This window comes from Marmota monax, unplaced genomic scaffold (assembly GCF_021218885.2).
Source record: "Marmota monax isolate L192 unplaced genomic scaffold, Marmota_monax_Labrador192_F-V1.1 WCK01_AAM20220418_F8-fsc00114, whole genome shotgun sequence".
NCBI classification, from domain to species: domain Eukaryota; kingdom Metazoa; phylum Chordata; class Mammalia; order Rodentia; family Sciuridae; genus Marmota; species Marmota monax.
This window is the reverse complement of record NW_026694943.1, coordinates 2,922,826-2,942,437: the sequence shown is the minus strand read 5'-3', so window position 1 is coordinate 2,942,437 and position 19,612 is coordinate 2,922,826. Positions and strand designations below refer to the sequence as shown.

The 19,612-nt window shown below is 43.1% G+C and overlaps 1 protein-coding gene across 1 annotated transcript; it reads left to right on the top strand.

Annotated features, from left to right (window-relative positions):
* Positions 1 to 2,182: 2,182 nt before the first annotated feature.
* LOC124081211 (retinoic acid early transcript 1E-like) lies at positions 2,183 to 15,299 on the top strand. Its single transcript, XM_046427416.2, has 5 exons — positions 2,183 to 2,486; positions 13,069 to 13,332; positions 13,597 to 13,863; positions 14,430 to 14,586; positions 14,960 to 15,299. Exons 1-5 carry the CDS (start codon positions 2,399 to 2,401, stop codon positions 15,048 to 15,050), a joined length of 867 nt encoding a protein of 288 aa, XP_046283372.2. The 5' UTR covers positions 2,183 to 2,398; the 3' UTR covers positions 15,051 to 15,299.
* The last annotated feature ends 4,313 nt before the right edge of the window (positions 15,300 to 19,612 follow it).

The window sequence follows — 19,612 nt, the reverse complement described above, 5'->3', positions numbered from 1 at the left end:
CACCTTGACTGTGAAGGTCTAGGTGAGGTATGATCCTCCCTCTTGGGGCCCCACTAAGGCTGTCAATCAACAGTTAGTTCTCCATTATGTGTTCCCAGAGGTTACAGTCCTTTGAAGATGATTTATAAAGTCTCTGCCAGGGAAAGAGAAGGGAAATAAGTTTGGACCTGAGAGTCAAGTGTTCAGACTTGAGTGGTGTTGAGTGTTCAGCCTTGAGGCAAACAAGTTATAAGGAACCAGACAGGTGAGGGTTGAGTGTTCAGCCCATCCCACAGCTAACATTTGTCCACCTGCAAGGTAGTACTAACAGTACTACTGTTAGTACAAGGTAGTACTAACACTACTACCTTGCATGTGGAAGGCACTGGGTTTGACACTTAACACCACATAATACTAAATAAGATAAAGGTATTGTGTCCATCTACAACTAAAAAACATATTTTAAAAATGTAAAACCATGGACTGGGCTGTAGTTTGGTGGCAGAGCACTTGCCTAGCATGAACAAGGCCCTGAGTTCAATTCAGCACCACCAAAAGAAAAGTATTAATTAATGAATAAAAATGTTTAAAAGAGAGAGAGAGAGCGCAGAGTGTGGTGGCTCATACCTGTAGCAGCTCTGGAGGCTGAGGAAGGAAGATTACAAGTTCAAAGCCAGCCTCACCAATTTAGTGATGCCCTAAGTAAGCAACTTAGTGAGACCCTGTCTCTAAATAAAATATAAAAAGGGCTGGGATGTGGCTCACTGGTTAAGAAAACCTGGATTCAATCCCTGCTATCCCATATATATATATATATATATATATATATATATATATATATATATATATATATGATTCCCTGAGAGGATAATAAATAATCCCATAAAACTTTTTATCTTGAGTGTGTGGCTAATACCAGAGGATGCAGGCTTGCATGGGGGAGAACTTTATGCAGGCTATAGGGTATATTTTATTTTATTTTTAAAAAAAATTTTAGTTGTATATGGATTCAATGCCTTTATTTGTTTTTATGTGGTCCTAGGATTGAACCCAGTGCCTCACACTTCGAAGGCAAGTGCTATACCACTGAACTACAACTCCAGCCCCTATAGGCTATATTTTAATTTTTTTTGTTTGTTTTGTTTTTACATTTCACAATCAAACAATTAAAGGTGTAGGTAGACATGACATAATTAATACTACATGACTCTGCCCCACTTTCCCTGGGCCAGCTCCGCGCTCTGAGCAAGCAGCTGTACACCACCCACCTCCCCACCAAGTATAGCAACAGTTGCTATACAGGACGTTATCACTAGACACAAAACTGCTGTGCTTTTTTTTTTATTTCCCTATATGTATTTCTTTTAATTTTTAATTTAACCTTTTGTGGTGCTGAGGATTGAACCCAGTGCCTCATGCATGCTAGGCAAGCACTCTACCACTGAGCCACAACCTCAGCCCCTGCTGTGCTTTTTTAAACACACATTTAAGAAAAAGAAAAAAGAAAAAGCAGCACAACTCGATTGGGGAAAAAAAAGACTTGCAAAACATGTTTTTGATAAAAACCATTTTAAAAAATTTTTTAGTTTATTTTTATTTTGTTATATATGACAGCAGAATGCATTATAATTCATATTACACATATAGAGCACATTTTTTCATAACCCTGGTTTTACACAAAGTGGAGTCACACCATTCGTGTCTTCATACATGTACTCAAGGTGATGATGAAGTACATGTATGAAGGCACGAATGGTGTGATTCTACTTTGATAAAACCATTTTTATGGAAAAGAAAAGGGCAGAGACTAGAAAGGATGATGCAGAAATCTAGGGAAAGCGGCCTCAGTCCCATAAGTGAAAAGTCTAAATTTTGCCAGTAAAGTACAGCAGCGGAGGCCTAGGAAGTCGCCGGGACTCACCCCCACCTGGGTGCCCAGCCCCGCCAGCACTCTCCCCCGCACCCAGAAATTCCCAGCCCTCCTCTCTCTGCCCCACCCGCACCAGCACCCACAAATTCCTCCACCCCCTACTCTCCGCCTCGCCCTCCCCACTGCTCCGGGCTCTCCGCGCCACGCCCAGCTCTCGCCAGGTCCGCGGCTCACCTGCTCCTGGCGCGCCCGCGTCCCGCGCGCGCAAGATCTCCACGCCCAGCGCCGCGCGCCCTGCCCAGCCCAGAGAAGGTCTCTGCTGCCCGCAACCCGCGACCATCCGGCACCTCTCTTCCCGCTGCTCCCACAGAAGGTCCGTGCTACCGGCCATCCGCCTGGCATCCAGCTTCCCAACTCGCCGTGCCTCCTGCCTCCTGCCTCGCAATCGGTCCTAGCTCGGTGTCTCCGCGCTCTGCCCCGCGCCGGCGGATCTTTTAAAACGCGGCCTGCACACACCCGGAGCCTCTCACGCTCCAGTATAGTCCACACATGGCTCTGGATACCCTCACCTGGCTGCTCTGTTCTGGCACCCTGGCTCTGCTTCTACTGCCCGACAGTTTCTGGGCTGCGCGGAGTGGTGAGTTCAACTTAAGATACCATTTTTAAGGGGTGACAGACAGTCACGTGACAGGTGTCACCTATGGACACCTGATGGCAGGACTGAGCCTGGGTTCCTCCTCAGGCCCCCCACCCCCCCACCCCACCCCCCACCACCCACCCCCTCCACCCCCCCCCACCCACCCCCCACCCCCCCCACCCCACCCCCCACCACCCACCCCCTCCACCCCCCCCCACCCACCCCCCACCCCCCCACCCCACCCCCCACCACCCACCCCCTCCACCCCCCCCACCCACCCCCCACCCCCTCCACCCCCCCCACCACCCACCCCCCCCCACCCCCCCCACCCACCCCCCACCCCCCCACCACCCACCCCCTCCACCCCCCCCCACCACCACCCACCCACCCCCCACCCCCACCCCCCACCACCACCACCACCCCACCCCTGCAGGCTCAGTCCCACCTGGTCCAAGTCCTCTTGTCCTGTTCTCATCCTCAGGCCATTGAGAGGAGCCAGAAAGAAAAAAGTAAGGGCAGGAGGTGGGAAGTGCAAGGGGAAAGGAGAATGCAAGTTGGCAACTTCTGGTGATCTCTCCCAGCCCCTCCGCTGTCTCCTCAAAGCAGTGCCAGAGCCACAGCCACCAGGGCCAGGTGCACAGGGTCGTGACCCCACAGGATTAGGACAACAGATATCCCCAGGCCTGGCTCTGCCCTACAGACTTTCATCTTCTGCAAACCCTTCAGCATCCCAAGGCAGTTGACCCTTGAACTTCCCACCACACTTTGCCTGGGATCTCAGCACATGCGCCCACAGAGCCTCACCAGCCACCAGCCACAATCACTTTTCTGTGATTCAGTGAGCCACCACCCAGCTCACCTCCCTTCACTCCTTTTCTCATCTAGCCACGCCCCATCCAGGGCTCCCTACCTTCCCATCCACCTAGGGACCCTAACCTCCTCCACCACCACCTGGCACCATATACCCATGCCTGAGGACACAACCGGCAAACATCCCCACCTCACCCACAGATCCTAAGGCAAGAGGAGGTGGCCCCATTTTTCCAAGTATGACCTTGGTAATGGTATAGAGCTGGGGTCATCTAAGAAACTGAGGTAGTGCAAAGACCTCCTCTTCAAACCCCAGTTCTTTTGATCAAGCCCTAAATATTTCAGACATTTTGCTCAGAGTAACAGAAATGAGTTTATTGAAGAGATAGGAAAAGGGAAAGCAACATTCTCAAGGGAGAGAGTGGGTTCTTTCAGAGTGGAAAGAGACAACCTGCCTCTCCTGTGCTCCAGTTTTACTGGGGATCCCAGGAAAGTTTCCAGAGAGTCCTGCCCAGGCCCACCTCTTGGCTTTTGACTGACATCAGGGTGACATCAGAATTTCAAGTTAGCATTTCCATGACAACTCTGTCACCTTGGCCCATGCTGACTGGTTCTAATTGGATTCTTAATTCATTTTACCCGTTTTATGGTTAGGAGGAATTATCTTTATCTTCCAAAATCTGTTCTGTGAAGGGTGATAAATTGCTCTCCCTTCAAAGTAACTTGGTTTCCTCTTATCAATGTTATTTCCTGCCTACATTTCTCGCAGATAACAGGTAGTTTGCTGAGGAATGTGACATATCCTGTCCAGTAGAGTTAGATAAATTGCTTTTTAGCAAAAAAAAAAAAAAAAAAAAGCTAATTCTTTGCTAAAGATGTTAAGAGAATAATAATTCTATAAAATGTTCCACTGTGGAACATTTTATAGAATTATTCTCTTAACGTGTTCCCACCATCCTCATCTGTTTGTCTAACAGCAAAGGTGCATCTATACATTTCTGTTGTGGGGCAATCTATAGACCTTGGATCCTAGGCCCATATAGTCTATCTCTTGGGGATCCAGCATCATATAATGGTATAAAGTAGGCATGAGTTGCAGACAGTAAAGGCAGACAGTAAGCACTTTCAACTCTGCAGGACACATTATACCTGTCTCTATATCAAGTACTCAATTCTGCTTTACTGTGAGAGGAACTAAAGACAACATGTAAATGAATGGGGCACTGGATTTGCCCACTGTCCTAGTCATCTGACTCTAGATTAGAGTGTCTCCAGTGTTGGTGCCCATTCCCAGGTTGTCTTCCCCAAATAGTTCTTCAGATGCATATTTCATAGGGAGACGCAGGTCCTATGTTCCTGTGGCTTCAGGTTGGACTGGTTTTTAGGAGGGGTTCCTGTAGATTGGGGCTGACTGTCCCCCAAAACACACCATTTGCTACCCAGTGGATTCCTTGGTTCATTGGGCAGTAGGGTACCTTTCTGAAGTCACAGGTGTGAGCTGGGGTGAGGTGTTGCACTAAGTAGAGGACAAATGTGTGTCCTCCAGGATGAGATACTATTTAAACAAACTGCCTGGGCAAGGCATTGTCAGAAGATTGTACTTGGCCTTCACTACTGGGGGAAGCCCTGACCTCACAAGTGACTCACTAAGCCCATGGATGATTCATTTCAGTTACAAATTGAGAGAATTTCAAATGACCATTGAGTGGATCTGTGGCCCAAGACCTCTGTGAGCAGGACCTGAGACAGGTCCATTCATTCCTGGCCCCACATGCACCTACCTTGTCAGTACCAGGAGGCCATGTGATACTTCAGATGCCTGGGCATGAGGGCAGCTCACACTGCCTCCAGGATGAGTGTCTGCATGTTTTCTCTATCTCTATGCACACAGACCCAAGTGAATGGGTGGATGGCCTTGTGGGACAGGCTGAAAGGGGACACTGACTGGCTCTGTGGTTGAAGGGTCCCTCCTGATAGGACCCTGGCCTCTCCTCCTAGGAATGAGTTCAGGCTCTGAGACATGGCTGAGGTCTGGAAACTGAGCAAAGAACCAGACTTTGGTGGGTGTTATCTTTCAGCTTCCTGATCATCCATCCTTGGTTTTGCTTTACCTCTTGAAATCAGGCAGCATCTGGGTTGCCTGCCCAGATGCTTTGCCATGAGGTACCCTGTGATCTCTCAGCCCAGGCTAGCTTTCTGCTTCTAAGAATGTGCAGACTCTTTCCTTCCACCTGTTCATCACGTCCATTTGGGTTCTGTGTTACCAGAATTTTTCTTCTCCATTACTTGCTCAGAGCCCAGTTCTGGAATTCTGTCACCCAGCAAGCACCTAGGCCCTTAGCAGTCATCATCAGTGACCTCCTAGACAATGTTGGTGCCCTTCTTGCCAGGTTTTTTATTTTGTTTTATTTTTAATTGCTATATAAACAAAAATTATATATAAAAGGAGGTGCCATGTGAAGTTTTAATATACTGTGTGAGGTTTAAATCATGTTAAATGTATCTGTCGCTGCAAGCATTTATCATTTCTTTATAGTGAAAAAGTTCAAAGTCCTTTTTTTTAGCTACTTGAAATACACAGGACTTTGTTGTAGTCTATAGTCACCCCACTGTGCCATAGCACACCAGAACTTTTTACTCCTACATAACTGTAACTGTAACTTAGAACCCATCAGTCAACCTTTCCAACCCTCCTTTTTCAATTACCATATACAGCCTCTGGTAACCACTATTCAATTCTCAACTTTTGGGATCAACTTTTTGGATTCTATCTCCAAGTGAGATCATATGGTACTGGTCTTCCTGTGCTTGACTTACTTCCTTAACATGATGATCTCCATTTCCATCAATTGTGTTGAAGATGACAGGATTTTGTCCATTTTATGGATGAATTGTATTCCAGTGTGTGTTATGTATCACATGGTCATTATCCGTTCATCAGTAGATTGTTTCTGTTCTTTGGCCTTTGTGAATAGTGCTACAATAAACATGGGAGTGCAGGTGTCTTTGATAGACTATATTTAATTCCTTTGGCTATTACCCAGTACAAGAATTCCTGGATCGTATCCTGGTGTTATTTTTTTTAAATATTTATTTAATATTTATTATCACAACATCTTTGTTTGTATGTGGTGCTGAGGATCGAACCCGGGCCACACGCATGCCAGGCGAGCACGCTACTGCTTGAGCCATATCCCCAGCCCCTATTTTTTAATTTTTTGAGGACACTCCATACTGCTTTTCCTAGTGGTTCTATGAATTTTGACATCCCCACCAACAGTATATAAGGGTTCCAAAGCCAACACTTATTATCTTTTGTGTATTTGATAATGACCATTCTTAGTGGAATGAGATGATATCTCATTGTGGTTATGATCTGCATTTCAAAGACAATTTGTGGTACTGAGTACTTTTGCTCATGCCTGTTGGCATTTGTGTGTTTCTTCTGAAAAATGTTTGTTCAGGTTTTTCTCCATTTTGTAATCAAGTTGTCAGGTTGTTATTTTTTTTTTTTTTTGAGTTCCTTATGTAGTCTGGATATTAACCTTTCATCACATGTGCCATTTACACACATCTTCTTCCACTCAGTATAGTGTCTCTTCACACTGAAAATTGTTTCCTTTGCTGTGCAGAAGCTTTTTATCCTGGTCTAAGTCCAGGTCTTCTGGAATGGTCTAGTGAGGATGCCTAAAGATATGTTCCTCATAAAACCATTGAGAACAGGTACAAATGTTTTCAACAGTCAGCTTTGTCAGGCCTCTGAAAGTTTGCCAAAATTTACACCAATGTGAGGAGCATTTATTTAAGAAAAATGGCCAAATTTCAGTAAGAACACTGAGATTTATGGCATGCTAACATGTCCCATCCCCATCCCCCACACCCATCTTGGAAGTAGTCTGGAAAAGGAGCAATTGCACAACCTTCTAGGAAATCTAACATCCCAGCCCAGAAGGTGCACTCTGGCTTTGGTGCACTCTGGAGTTGGTGCACTATGTAGTCAAATAATGATGAGCCCCCATTCATAGGGCTCATCATTATTTGACTACATAGAACTCATTCTTGGAAGAAGAGGGCAAGGGGAATCTCTACAGCAACCTTGTTATATATATATTACTTGTAGATGGATATAATAACTTTAATTTAATTATTTATTTGTATGTGGTGCTGAGGATCAAACCCAGTGTGTCACATGTGCGAGGCAAGCATTCTACCACTGAGCCACAACCCCAGCCCCTACCTTCTCGTTTAAAAGCAAACTAATTTTATTCTTAAGGGGCTCCATCTTCATGGCCTAATGCTGCGACCTGCACTGCAGTTAATTCGGGAAACCGGATGAGGGGCAATAGGGGATTAGAAAAGACAAACAGATGGACTGGGTATATAGCTCAGTTGGTGGAGTGCTTGCATTGCATTCATAGGTCATGGGTTTCATACACAGCACCATAAAAAAAAGACAGACACAGAAGGAGAGAAAAAGCTGGGACCTGGTTGATATTACACTCTGGTGGAGTGCAGTAACCATGAGTCAGCTCAGCACATTTATATGTTTTATCATTAAAAGGGTTTTGTGAGAAAGTTTCTTTAAAGCAAGCAGAATCAAGATCATAGCTATGAGCAGCCCAATTATGATAATTAGCTTGTGCCCATAACTTTTTACCCTGAGCAGCTGGCATCTGAACCTCAAGGTCAAGAACTGGATACCTCTGTGGCTAACAACCTCCTATTGAACAGGGTGTCACCACAGCAACTGGGCTATCTCACTAGCACCTTCTCCCTGAGAGTTCCCAAGAGAGGCATCACCTCTGTCACAGGACAGTTCAAGACCCATACTTCAGTCACCACTCCCAACAACCTAACCACCAATCAATGACTTTGTCACAGGAGAAGAAGTTTCTGGAGAAGGGGTCTGAGGATTCCCAGAAGCAGGCTGACTTGGCTCAAGACTAGCTGGGTCCTTGGCATATGCATCAGAGAAGAATTTCAGCATGAGCCAGACAAAGACATAGACTGGGCTTTATTTAGGAAGGTAGATACACATTCAAGGGAGAACGCAGCTGACTTGAGTGAGGAGCAGCCCTGACTTGGGCTGGGGGCCCAATATTTAGAGAAGAGCTGTACTAGAGGCTGGAGTGGAGGTGGATCCAGGGTGGGGCTGCAAAATTTCTCCCCAGTTTTCCTGCACTTGTGTATTTCCCTCATTTTACAAGGGCATGGGCCAAGGTTTGCAACTGTGTCTTCTGCATCTCGGTGGCATGATTCTGCACTTCAGTGGCTTGAGGGTGTTTCCCTTAAGATTCCATATTTCTCTCTCTTTATCCTAAATCCCTAATACACATTGTTGATTAGGTTTCAACATATAAATTTGAGGGCAACTCAAATATAATCCTTCTACTGAATTGTCTCACCAAATAGATGAGGAAACTTGAATAAGGCACTCTGTCCCCTGCTCACTTAGTCCCTACCCCAGTGTTTACTTGCTGGTCTTCAGCATATCGCACATTTCTCCAGCCTCAGGGCCTTTGCACTGCCATCCCTTCAGACTGGACTGTTGTTTCCTGAGGAATCTACCTGTGTCATTCTCATATCTAGTTCTCAGGTGACTCACCCTTCCATGCCTCCCCCATTTGAATCCTTTATTCATTTATTCTTTATTTAATTTTTAAAATTGTCATGTAATAGAGATATATTTTCCCCCTTTAACCATTTTGAACGTAAAGGTACCTATTTAAAATTGTAATACCTTGACCTGCTGGAACAGTCCTGAACCTTCTCAACCTGAGTTTTTTCCCCCTCATTCAGTGACCTATTTAAACACACTGTGCCAGATTTTTATTGCTACTATAACAAATTACATATATATATTATTTCATCGTTCTGGAGATGTAAACACCAAACTCTCACAGGGTTATAATCAATAATCATTTCTTTGTAAGGCTGTATTCCTTCAGGAAACTCCAGAAAGAATAGTATTTCCTGGCCTTTTCCTGAGTCTAGAGGAACGTATTTCTTCCTGCCCACATTCATTGGTTCAAGATGTTACTTCTCCATTCTCAAAGGTATCAGTGTCAAGGTGACTCCTTAGGGTGCTATCTAGTTCTTCCTCTTCTGCTGGCTTCTTCATTTATAAAACTCCTGTGATGGCTTTGGACACACCTGGATAATCCAGAAAATCACTCCATGTCCAGGTCCACTGATGAGTGACCTTAACTTATCTGCAATAGTAACTCCCCTCCCATGTAACACAGAGGTTCCAGGGTAGGACCCAACTTGTAGCAGGACTGACCCTGGATGACAAGGGCTGCCCACCCCATCTGCCATTGTGTGGCACTTCCTGCCCAAGGCTTCCAGTAAGGCCAGGAGCCCTGGGAACTGGTGACTAGGTGAATTTGCAGGGACACTATATAGTTCTGCTCATTTCCTCTCTGATTTAATAGACAACTACATTAGTAATCATTATAGAGCCATGTTGATGGGCTTATTACACATAGATATACTTTGTATGACAACTGTCACAAAGAGGGGAAAGGGAACAGAACTATATTGGAGCAAAGATTTTGTATACTATTACATTTAAATTGGTTGAATCCAATCTAGGTTGTTGTAAGTCATTAATTATAATCCCTAGGGAACCCACTAAGAAAATAACTTTTTAAAAAAGCAAGAAAAAGGAACTAAAATGATGCAGTAGAAAATATCTATTTAATAAAGGAGGCAAAAATGATGAGGAGAAAAAACAAAAAAAAAAACCACCATAAAATATATGGGAAATTGAGAACAAAATGGTAGATATAAGAGCTACATTATTAGTAATTTTATTACATGTTGAAATAGTAAATACTCCAAACAAAATTATAAAAAAATAATCACGCAAAACCTATTGGAACTAAGAAGTAAGTTTAGCAATGATACAGGATAAGATATAAACAAAAATCAATTCTCTTTTTATGTGGTTGCAATAAAGATTCTATAAGTGAGATTAAGAAAACAGCTCCCTATATAATCACACAAAAAAGGTAAAATGTGAATAAATTTAACAAAAGAGGTAGAAGACTTTTTCACTGAAACCCACATCTAGATAAAAGTATAGACATTCCATGTTCACAGATAGGAGACTTAATATTGTTACAATGACAATATTCCTTAAGTTTATTGAATCATAAAGCTCAGTGCAATCCATAGGAAAGTCTCAGCTGTTGTTTTGTGCAGAAAAATGACAAGCTGATCCCAGGATTCCTGTGAGAATGCAAAAGAAACAGAAAAGTCAAAATTATTGTTAAAAAGAACAAAGCTGGAGGATTCACACTTACCAACTGAAAAACTTGCTACAATTCTACAGAAATTGAGACAGTGTGATATAACATAAAGGTAGACATAAACATGAATGAAATAGAACTGGAAGCATAGAAATAAATGATCACTTAATTTTCAACACAGGTGCCAGAACAATTCAATGAGGAAAAAATAATCTTTTCAGCAATTTTTAAACAGTTTTGACAACGGAATATCTATGTGCAAAAGAACAAAGTTAGACCCTTTCTTTACACCATACACAGAAATTAACACAAAATAAATTATCAACCTAAATATATTAAATAAAGTAATGAACACTTAGAAGAAAACATAGGAGTATCTCTGACATTTAATTTAGATGAAGTCTTCTTACAGATCACACCAAAAGAACAAGCAGCAAAAGAAAAAATAAACTGGATTTCATCAAAATTAAAAATGTTTGTGTTGCTTACATTACCATCCAGAAAGTAATTAACTGGGTGCACTGGTGCACACCTGTAATCCCAGTGGCTTTGGAGGCTGAGTCAGGAGGATCATGAGTTCAAGGCCAGTCTCAGCAACTTAGCAAGGCCCTAAGCAACTTAGTAAGACTGTGTCTCTAAATAAAATATAAAAGGGTTGGGGATGTGACTCAGTGGTTTAGCACCCCTAAGTTTGATTCTCAGTACCGAAAAATAAATAAATAACAGTAAATTAAAAACACAAGAGAATTTGAGAAATATCTGAAAATCAGATCTAATGAGGAACTTGTATGCAGAATATATATGAACTCTTTTAAAAGTCAATAAGAAAATAAATTTCCCAATAAGCCAAGAGCTTAATCGGCATTTCTCCAAAGAAGATACTCTAACCATCAATGACCAATGAAAAGATGCTTACTATTAATATCTGGAAAATACAAATAAAAACCACAATAAGATACTACTTCACATTCACCTGAATGGCTATAATCAGAAAGACAAATATAAGATATAAATCAGAGCCCACATACTTTTGCTGGTGATAATGTAAAATAATACAACCACTTTCAAAACCAGTTGAGAAATCCCTCAAAATATTATCAGACTCAACAATTCCATTCCTAAACGTATAACCAAAAGAAGTAAAAATACACACACACAACACTGTACAAGAATACTCACAGCAGCATTGTTCAGAAGAGCCAAAAAGTAGAAATAATCCAAATGTCATGAGCTAATGAATGTAAAATCAAAATATAGTATATTCACACACTGGATCATTATTTGCCCATAAAACGGTATGAAGTAGTCATACATGCTGTATCATAGATGAACCTTAAAAACATTACACGAAGTGAGAGAAGTCAGTCACACAAAGCAACTTATTGTATGATTCCATTTCTATGAAATGTCTACAGTAGACAAAAGCACTGAGACAGAAAGCACATTACTGGTTGCCAGGAGCTACAGGGGAGGGGTGAAGATGTCAGTCCCGTTAGAGATGTGGCTACTAAAGTGTACAGTTTCCTGGAATGATAAAAATGTTGTTGAATAAGATAGCAAAACCACATGTAAACCCAAGAAACCACTGAATTGAACATAAAAGGGCCAGCATTATGCTCTATGAACATCAGAAGGCATGCAGATATCTCAATAAAGCCTCCTCCATGATTCTGATTTTTAAAATAAAGCTCACGGGCCATTTCAGTGGGAGACCACTAGGAGGTTGCTGTAGTAAGAGGCAGCAGGTGAAAGTTGGTGGTTGATCTAGGGTGAGAGTGAGAAATGATCAGATTCTAGTTTAAACTTTTTCCTAATCTGTGAGAACATAAGAGGTTTCCATGCCAAATAAATATTGTTTGTGGTTTGCATTGTGTGCATGTGTACCTCCACATCTTTAGGATAGCCACGTATTTTCTCTTAGGGAGGTGACAGTGGCTAGGAGACAATGCCCAAAACAAAAAAAGATGTTCAGTGTTCCATGTAGGTTTTTGTAAAATAGAGAATAGAGAGGCAATCAGCTCATAGGGCTCCAGCCTAGGACACCAGACTAGATTCTGTACTCCTGTGTGGCAGCTCCCCTCTGCTGCCATGTTCCTGCATCTACTCCATGATGACCTCCCTGAACACCAAGACCATGATGAATTTGGCCTGTGATCTCTGATGCCTCCTTTTTCTCTCTATTGGAAATACTGACTGTTCAGCTAGGTTTTAGGTTTCAGGAGGACAGATACCATCTTGTATTTTTTTGTACCCAGAACTTGGTAGAGGTCACTGAAAGTGCTTTCAGATTAATTCTCCTGGTAACAGTGCCTGTGAGGGGTCCCTGATAGCATGAGAGCATCCTACAACCTCAGTTAAAGGTGACACCAAATAAAAGATCTAGATAGAGGAGGTTTAGGATGAAGACTCCTCCCTCTGCCAGCATTGCCCTTCAGAGGGAGTCTGGGAGTCACAGAAGGATGGGAACTAATGGTCCTCTTCTCCCTGTCCTGAACCTCACTTCCATGTTTCTCTCACAGGTACCCACTCTCTTTGCCTCGACTTCACTGTCAAATCTCAGTCCAGACCTGGGGAGTCCTGGTGTGAAGTGCAGGGCTCAGTGGATAAGACCGCTTTCCTTCAGTATGACTGTGAGAGCAATAAGATCAAACCTTTGGGTCACCTGGGAAGGGAGGTGAATGCCACCAAAACATGGACACAATTGACCGAAATGCTGAGAGAACTGGGGCAAGATCTCAGGATGATCCTGCTTGACATAAACTTGGAACAAAAGATGGCCAGGGGTAAGTATGGAATGGGGTGAAGAGACAGAGAGAGCAGGAATGAGGAAAGGGTGGAGTGCGCATGTGGAGGAGGCTCTGGATGTGTTTGTGTAAAAGAGCTGGACATTGGCCCAGCCTTAGAGGGATGTGGGGCTTAATGGGCAAGAAAGGGCAAAACTGGGAGAAAAGAATACAGACCTCTAAATGTGCAGAGAAACGCTCAACCTATTGGGAGGTGACGGATCTATCAAGAGTGGGAGATGATGCTTTTGTTGTGTATTGCAGGTCATCTCACCCTGCAGGCCAAGATGTCTTGTCAGCTTGAAGGAAAAAATCACATTGGTTCATTCTGGAATTTCAGCATTGATGGACAGCCATATCTATGCTTAAATGTGATGCACATGGAGTGGACAGTGATTAATCCCAGAGCCAGGGAGATCAAGGAGAAGTGGGAGAATGACAAAGAACTGACAGAACATTTAAGGAAGGTCTCCATGGGAGATTGCAGTCACTGGCTCAGGGAATTCTCAGAGCACTGGAAGGAAATGCCAGGTAGAGAGCTGAGTTACTATGAAACTCAGCAGGATGGGAAGATGTGGGAGTTCTCTTTAAAAGTATGTTGATTTTCCTGTGGGGTGTGAGCATGTGCATATAATGAAAAATTTGATGGGTTGAATGACTGATTTCTTCATCGGCTTCTTGACTGGACAATCAGTGATAGCCATGTGGATTTGTCACCAGCCTTCTTTCTCATCTCACCTCCCAAGGTCTCTTCTTTACAGGAGCCCCCATTGTCCATTAATCAATGATCCAGTCATTAATGGTCGGCCAACTAGTTCCCAGGTCTATATACATTTCTGTAAACTTCCAGGCCTTCTCTTGTTACAGTTATCCCTCAACAAATTGGATGGACTTTTGCTGTCCCCTTCAGTAGTAACGTGAGCTCTATAAGGACATGGCACAACCTCTGTTCATCTTTGTACCCCCAGGACCTGGTAGAATAATTGTCCCATAATGAGTCAGTATATATGAGTCGCATGCACTGTATGGGGAAAACGGGTGCTGAAGAATGGATGTTTTTAATTTTGACAAGGATTTTGCTCTTTTGTTTGTTTTAGCACCAACACCAACAGTCCCAGTTACCAGCGGGTCTCCACGTACCTCATCTGTTTCAGTGACCAGCTTAGTGATCATCATTGTCTTAATTTTAGTCGTCAGTCATCATCATCTTCATGCCCATCAAGTTCTATATGAAATCAACAGACACCATGAAAGGTGAGGAATAGGCTGTCCTCTGGCCTTTGGGTGGCGCTGTCTCAGTCTGGTAGGGCCTTGGGACAGGTGTCCCACCAGTTTCACCCAAGCCCCTGGCCACTGATATCTCTCCACAGAAATGATGCCCTTCCTTAGCCTTGAGCACTGCGCACTCCACAGTAGTGCTGGAATGACTGCTGCTGAGTAGAGGAGGCCACTGTAGGTAGCACAGCAGTGCAGTGAGAGGAGGGACACACAGGAGTCTCCTCCTGAGTGGGGCAGTGCCTGAGATCTGGAGAATCTGGGTGGGTGTTGGCTCCAGATCTTTGGTTGAAGAGTTATTTGCTCTCTGGGATAATATAACATAGGCTAATAATTTTCCTTAATGTTGTAGAAGCTGTTCCATCATCTACTATGTCTTCTGTGGACCATGGGAAGGCAACATCATCAGACCACCCTTGGTGGCAAGAAATGTCCTTAGATGACAGTCTCTACTCTGCCACTCTTTCCAACAAACTTTTCTCCATTTGAGTGAAACTGGAAAGGCTGTGGACATGTTCCTTATTTGTAGAGGAAGATGAATTAAAAGGATATTTATCTTGGTTTAATGAGGTTTATCTATGTATTCACACTTATTTTTGTATACAATTAAGTTACTGATGGACAGAAATCACAAGTCAACTGTGCTAACTCACTAGATATTATGACACAAACGATTAAGGCCACAGCCTGAAGTGACATGTGAATATCTTAACATGTCTTGTGAAACCTGGCACAGTAGAAAGGATAAAGTGTGACATGTGTGTAGCTGGAACAGTTATCTTGTAAAACACATGGATAACACCCATAGGATAGGATCTATGACTATCTTAGATACAATTTTCATAGATAGGAAGAACACACCAGACCCAAAAGAATCAATACTTTATGAATCAATTAATCTACATTTTTAAAACCAACAAAACTTATCTTTAGTATAGAAGTCAAAATATGGGGGCGGGGAGGATTCAAGATAGCACTTTAGAGGAAGGCTGCATTCCTAGTGTCTCCATGGCTTGGGATTCAAGCAGCAGGAATACTGCTTCTCTGAGCGGTGGGTAAAAGATGGATTTCATTAAAACTCAATATTGGACACTCACTGTGTCTGGGAGACTCAGAACTTTGGGTATATAAAACAAAGAAGAAAGAGTACATTGGAGCCAAATTGTTTGTGGCAGCAGCAGTAGCGCTACAGGTTTAGCACAGAGGGAGTGATAACACGGAAACACAATGAACAGATTTAGTACAGAAAAACCTAAGTGTAGGCAGCAATAACTTGAAAAAATAAGGGGGCAGGGGGGAGTATTTTCAATACACCAAGAATTTCAGAGCTCAGGCTATGGAATTTGATCACATAGTTCATATCCCAGAGTCCACTACTGCCAAGTCATTTAAGCTTCTTAGTTTCCAGTTTCCTCATCTTTAAAATGGGAATACTAATGGTACCTTGCCATCTGTTGTTTTGCAGATTGAGTTAAGTAACACCAGGACAGCCAGAAAAATATAAGCACATCAGTGCACTTTATTACTGACCCTTGACCCTTGTCATATCCTCAGCATGAGTAACCCACCTCACAACAAAACTGGGCTCTCTGCCATCTGACATTGTCCCACAAGCTGAGGAAAACCAGCAGTACATGTGCCATTCTCAGAAAGTCCCCGAAAGACATTGCCTCCTTCTGCAGTTAGCCCTTTATTAGGGATTTTCCCTGCTGTATCTCCTGGGGTGGGGTTTCCTGTGTGCTGAAGAGAGTTTCCCCCAGTGAGTTCAGCAGATGTGACCCTTAGCGACCTTCATTGCAACCCAGAGGAACAAGGCATGTTCTGTCCGAGGAAGAATGGATCTGAAGCCCTGGAGGTGGGCAGGAGGCTCTTCCAGATATTCTTTCCTTAAGGGCTCTGCCTCAGCCTTGGAGATAAGGGCTGCTTCCCAGACACGCCACCTATGAATCTTTAGAGCTCTTTCTCTCTCAGTAGATAATCACTGTTAGAGTCAATAATTCCTCATATTAAACATTGCCTCTATAAAATACTTTAGTTTTATTTTCACAACTGGACCTAGACTGACACCACTGCTCTCCAAATCATTATTCTGTATTATTTTGGCATGGCCAGTGAGTAACTCACCACACAAATGCCCCTTCCCAATGCATACTTCTCAGTCTTCCATCAGGCAGGCATGGTATCTCAGGCCTATAATCCCAGTGATTGGGTATGCTGAAGCAGAAGGATCACAAGTTCAAGACCAACCTCAGCAACTTTTTTTTAAATGGCGTATCTTTTTTTCTTATAATATTTTTGTTTTGTTTTAGTTATTTATTTTCAGTATTTTTATTTGCTCTTTTTAATTATACATGATAGTAGAAAGTATTCTGACATATATACATACATGGAGTATAACTTCCCATTGTTGTGGTTTTACATGATGTGGAGTTACACTGTTCATGTATTTATAGAGAAACATAGGAAAGTTATGTCTGATTCATACTGTCTTTCCTTCTCCCACCCCCCTCTGTTTCCCCATTTACCTGTGTCTAATCCAGAGAACCTCCCCTTATTGTGAGTCAGCCTCCCAGCCTCAGCAACTTAGTGAAGCTAAGCAAGTTAGGAAGACTGTCTCAAAAATAAATAAATAATTTTTAAAGGACTGGCGTATAGCTCAGTGGTCATGTGCCTTTGGATTCAGTTTCCAATATCAAAAATTTCTATTTCTTAATAAAATGTAAAATCGTGTAAGTAGATATTACCTAATATTTTTCTACCATTCATGTCAGTATGAAACACATGAGATCATCTGAACAGGTAAATGTTGTTGCCCCTGTACACCCAACACAGGAAGCCTATTTAAGAGCTGGAGGAACACACTTGTTTCCTCTTGGAGTTCTCTCAATTGGTCTTGAAAAACTGGTTCAAGAATCTTTTACAAAAAATGATATTTTCCAAGTCTCAGAACAAGAAGACTCAGGTAGTCCTTCTAGAACTCTCCTCTAAACCAGCACTTCTCAACTATAGATGATTTTGTCCATCAAACATTTGACACTTTCTGGAGGCAAATTAGGCTATTACAACTGGGTAGAGGGTGCGAACTATGTGGCCCAAATGGCAGTAATTATCAGGCTAAGAAATCTCTCAGAGTTTGGACTGGCCAGTGCCCATTGCCCATAACACATTACCACATGTCGCTCACATCCTGCTTGGGCGAGGAAGTGGGTACCCATCAGAGGGATGGACTGGCTGTGAAATAAAAGCTTTGAAATAAAGACAAAAGCAAGAATTATATATTTTCAAAGCACAGGCATGACCTGTTTAGCTGACCAGATGGGTCTGACTTCTAACAAAGAAAAAGCCCACGCTTGCTTTATTTATAGTGGTACAGAACAAAGGGGATAGATAGAGATTTCCTTGGGGCAGGGAGGGTGGACAGGATGAGAGAGGAGACAAACAGGTTGTTTATCCTTGGCAGGTTATGCTCATCTCCAGTGGCTGTGTTTGAACAGGAGCTGTGAGCTAGGACAGGATGCCAGCATGATCTGGGATATCTCCAACTAGGGAATTTCACCCAGGAGTTCCTGGAAGACGGACTTCCCTGCCTTAATGGCACCAACATTGTCCAGTTTGCATACAGTTCACACATGGCTCCTAACACATAACACAGTTCCAACAGTGGCCAATCTTATTGTGTGCACATTCATCAAAGCCCAGGAATGGAACTTATTTGCAGAGGAAATTAAAATTCACTAAAATACTGAGGACTGTCATTATCCTGGCTCTCCCTGGGGGCACTCCTGTTACCAGGTCTATTCTCATCCTCTAAGTCCAAGATTCACTCCTCTTGGCTGAACTCTAGAATTCTTGTCCAAAGTGAAGTAAGGCAGAAAATCATTCAGTGCTTGAAGCAGCCAAACGTGAATGGCAATACAAAAGGAGCACCCAGTCTGAAGCAAGGGATGGTGATCAGAAAAAAAATGGAAAGAACCAGACACTAAAGGGATGGTTTATAACCAATTATTGTAATTTCTGACTGTAAAATTGATTCATACTGATCACAGATGGTTTTAGTCAGTTTTTTCACTGCTATGACTAAAAGACCCAACCAGCACAACTGTAGAGGAGGAAACGTTTATTTAAGGGCTCACAATTTCCAAGGTCTTATTTCACAGAAGGCCAGCTCCATTCCTCGAGGCTCATGGCACAAGAGTGTGGCACAGGGAAGCAGCTCTCATGTTATCAGAAAGCAGAGAGAGGTCTCCACTTGCCAGATACAAATATATGCCCCATAGCCACACCCCACCGGCCTCCAGAAACTACTCAGTAATCCCATCAGGTATTAATTCGCTGGCTGGGTTAAGGCTATAACCCAATCATTTCTCCTGCAAACACTCTTGCATTGTCTTACACATGAGCTTTAGGGGGGTACCACATCTAGACCATAACACAGACCATTTGAAAATTAATAATATATAGCCAGGTGCAGTGGCACCTGTAATCCCAACAGCTCAAGAGTTGAGGCAGGAGGATTGCAAATTCAAAGCCAGCCTCAGCAATTTAGTGAGGCCCTAAGCAACTCAGTGAGACCCTGTGTCTAAAGGGCTGGGGATGTGGCTCAGTAGTTGAGTGCCCCTGGGTTTAATCCCCAGTACCCAGAACAAACAAACAAACAAACAAACTTACATGTATGTTAACTACTCAAAGAGAATTAGTATGGGTAGCACCAGGAAGATCGCCAAATAGGAGTGCTTCAGCTTCATCCTGCCCCACTCATACAAATTCACCCAGCAAATTTCCAAAGACAAGAACATTACCCTGGGAGTGAGCCTAGACAACGTTTCTCAAGAAATGCAGGATTCAAAGGGTAAGTGAAACTGCTTTTCCCATGCTGTCCCTCCCCCAGCTAGAATGAAACCACACACATCCCCCTATACACAAGAACTTTTACAGTGGAAAATGTGAGGTGGAGGTGGACATTCAGCTTCACTGATATTTTGGGGCCCTTCACAAGAGGCAGGCA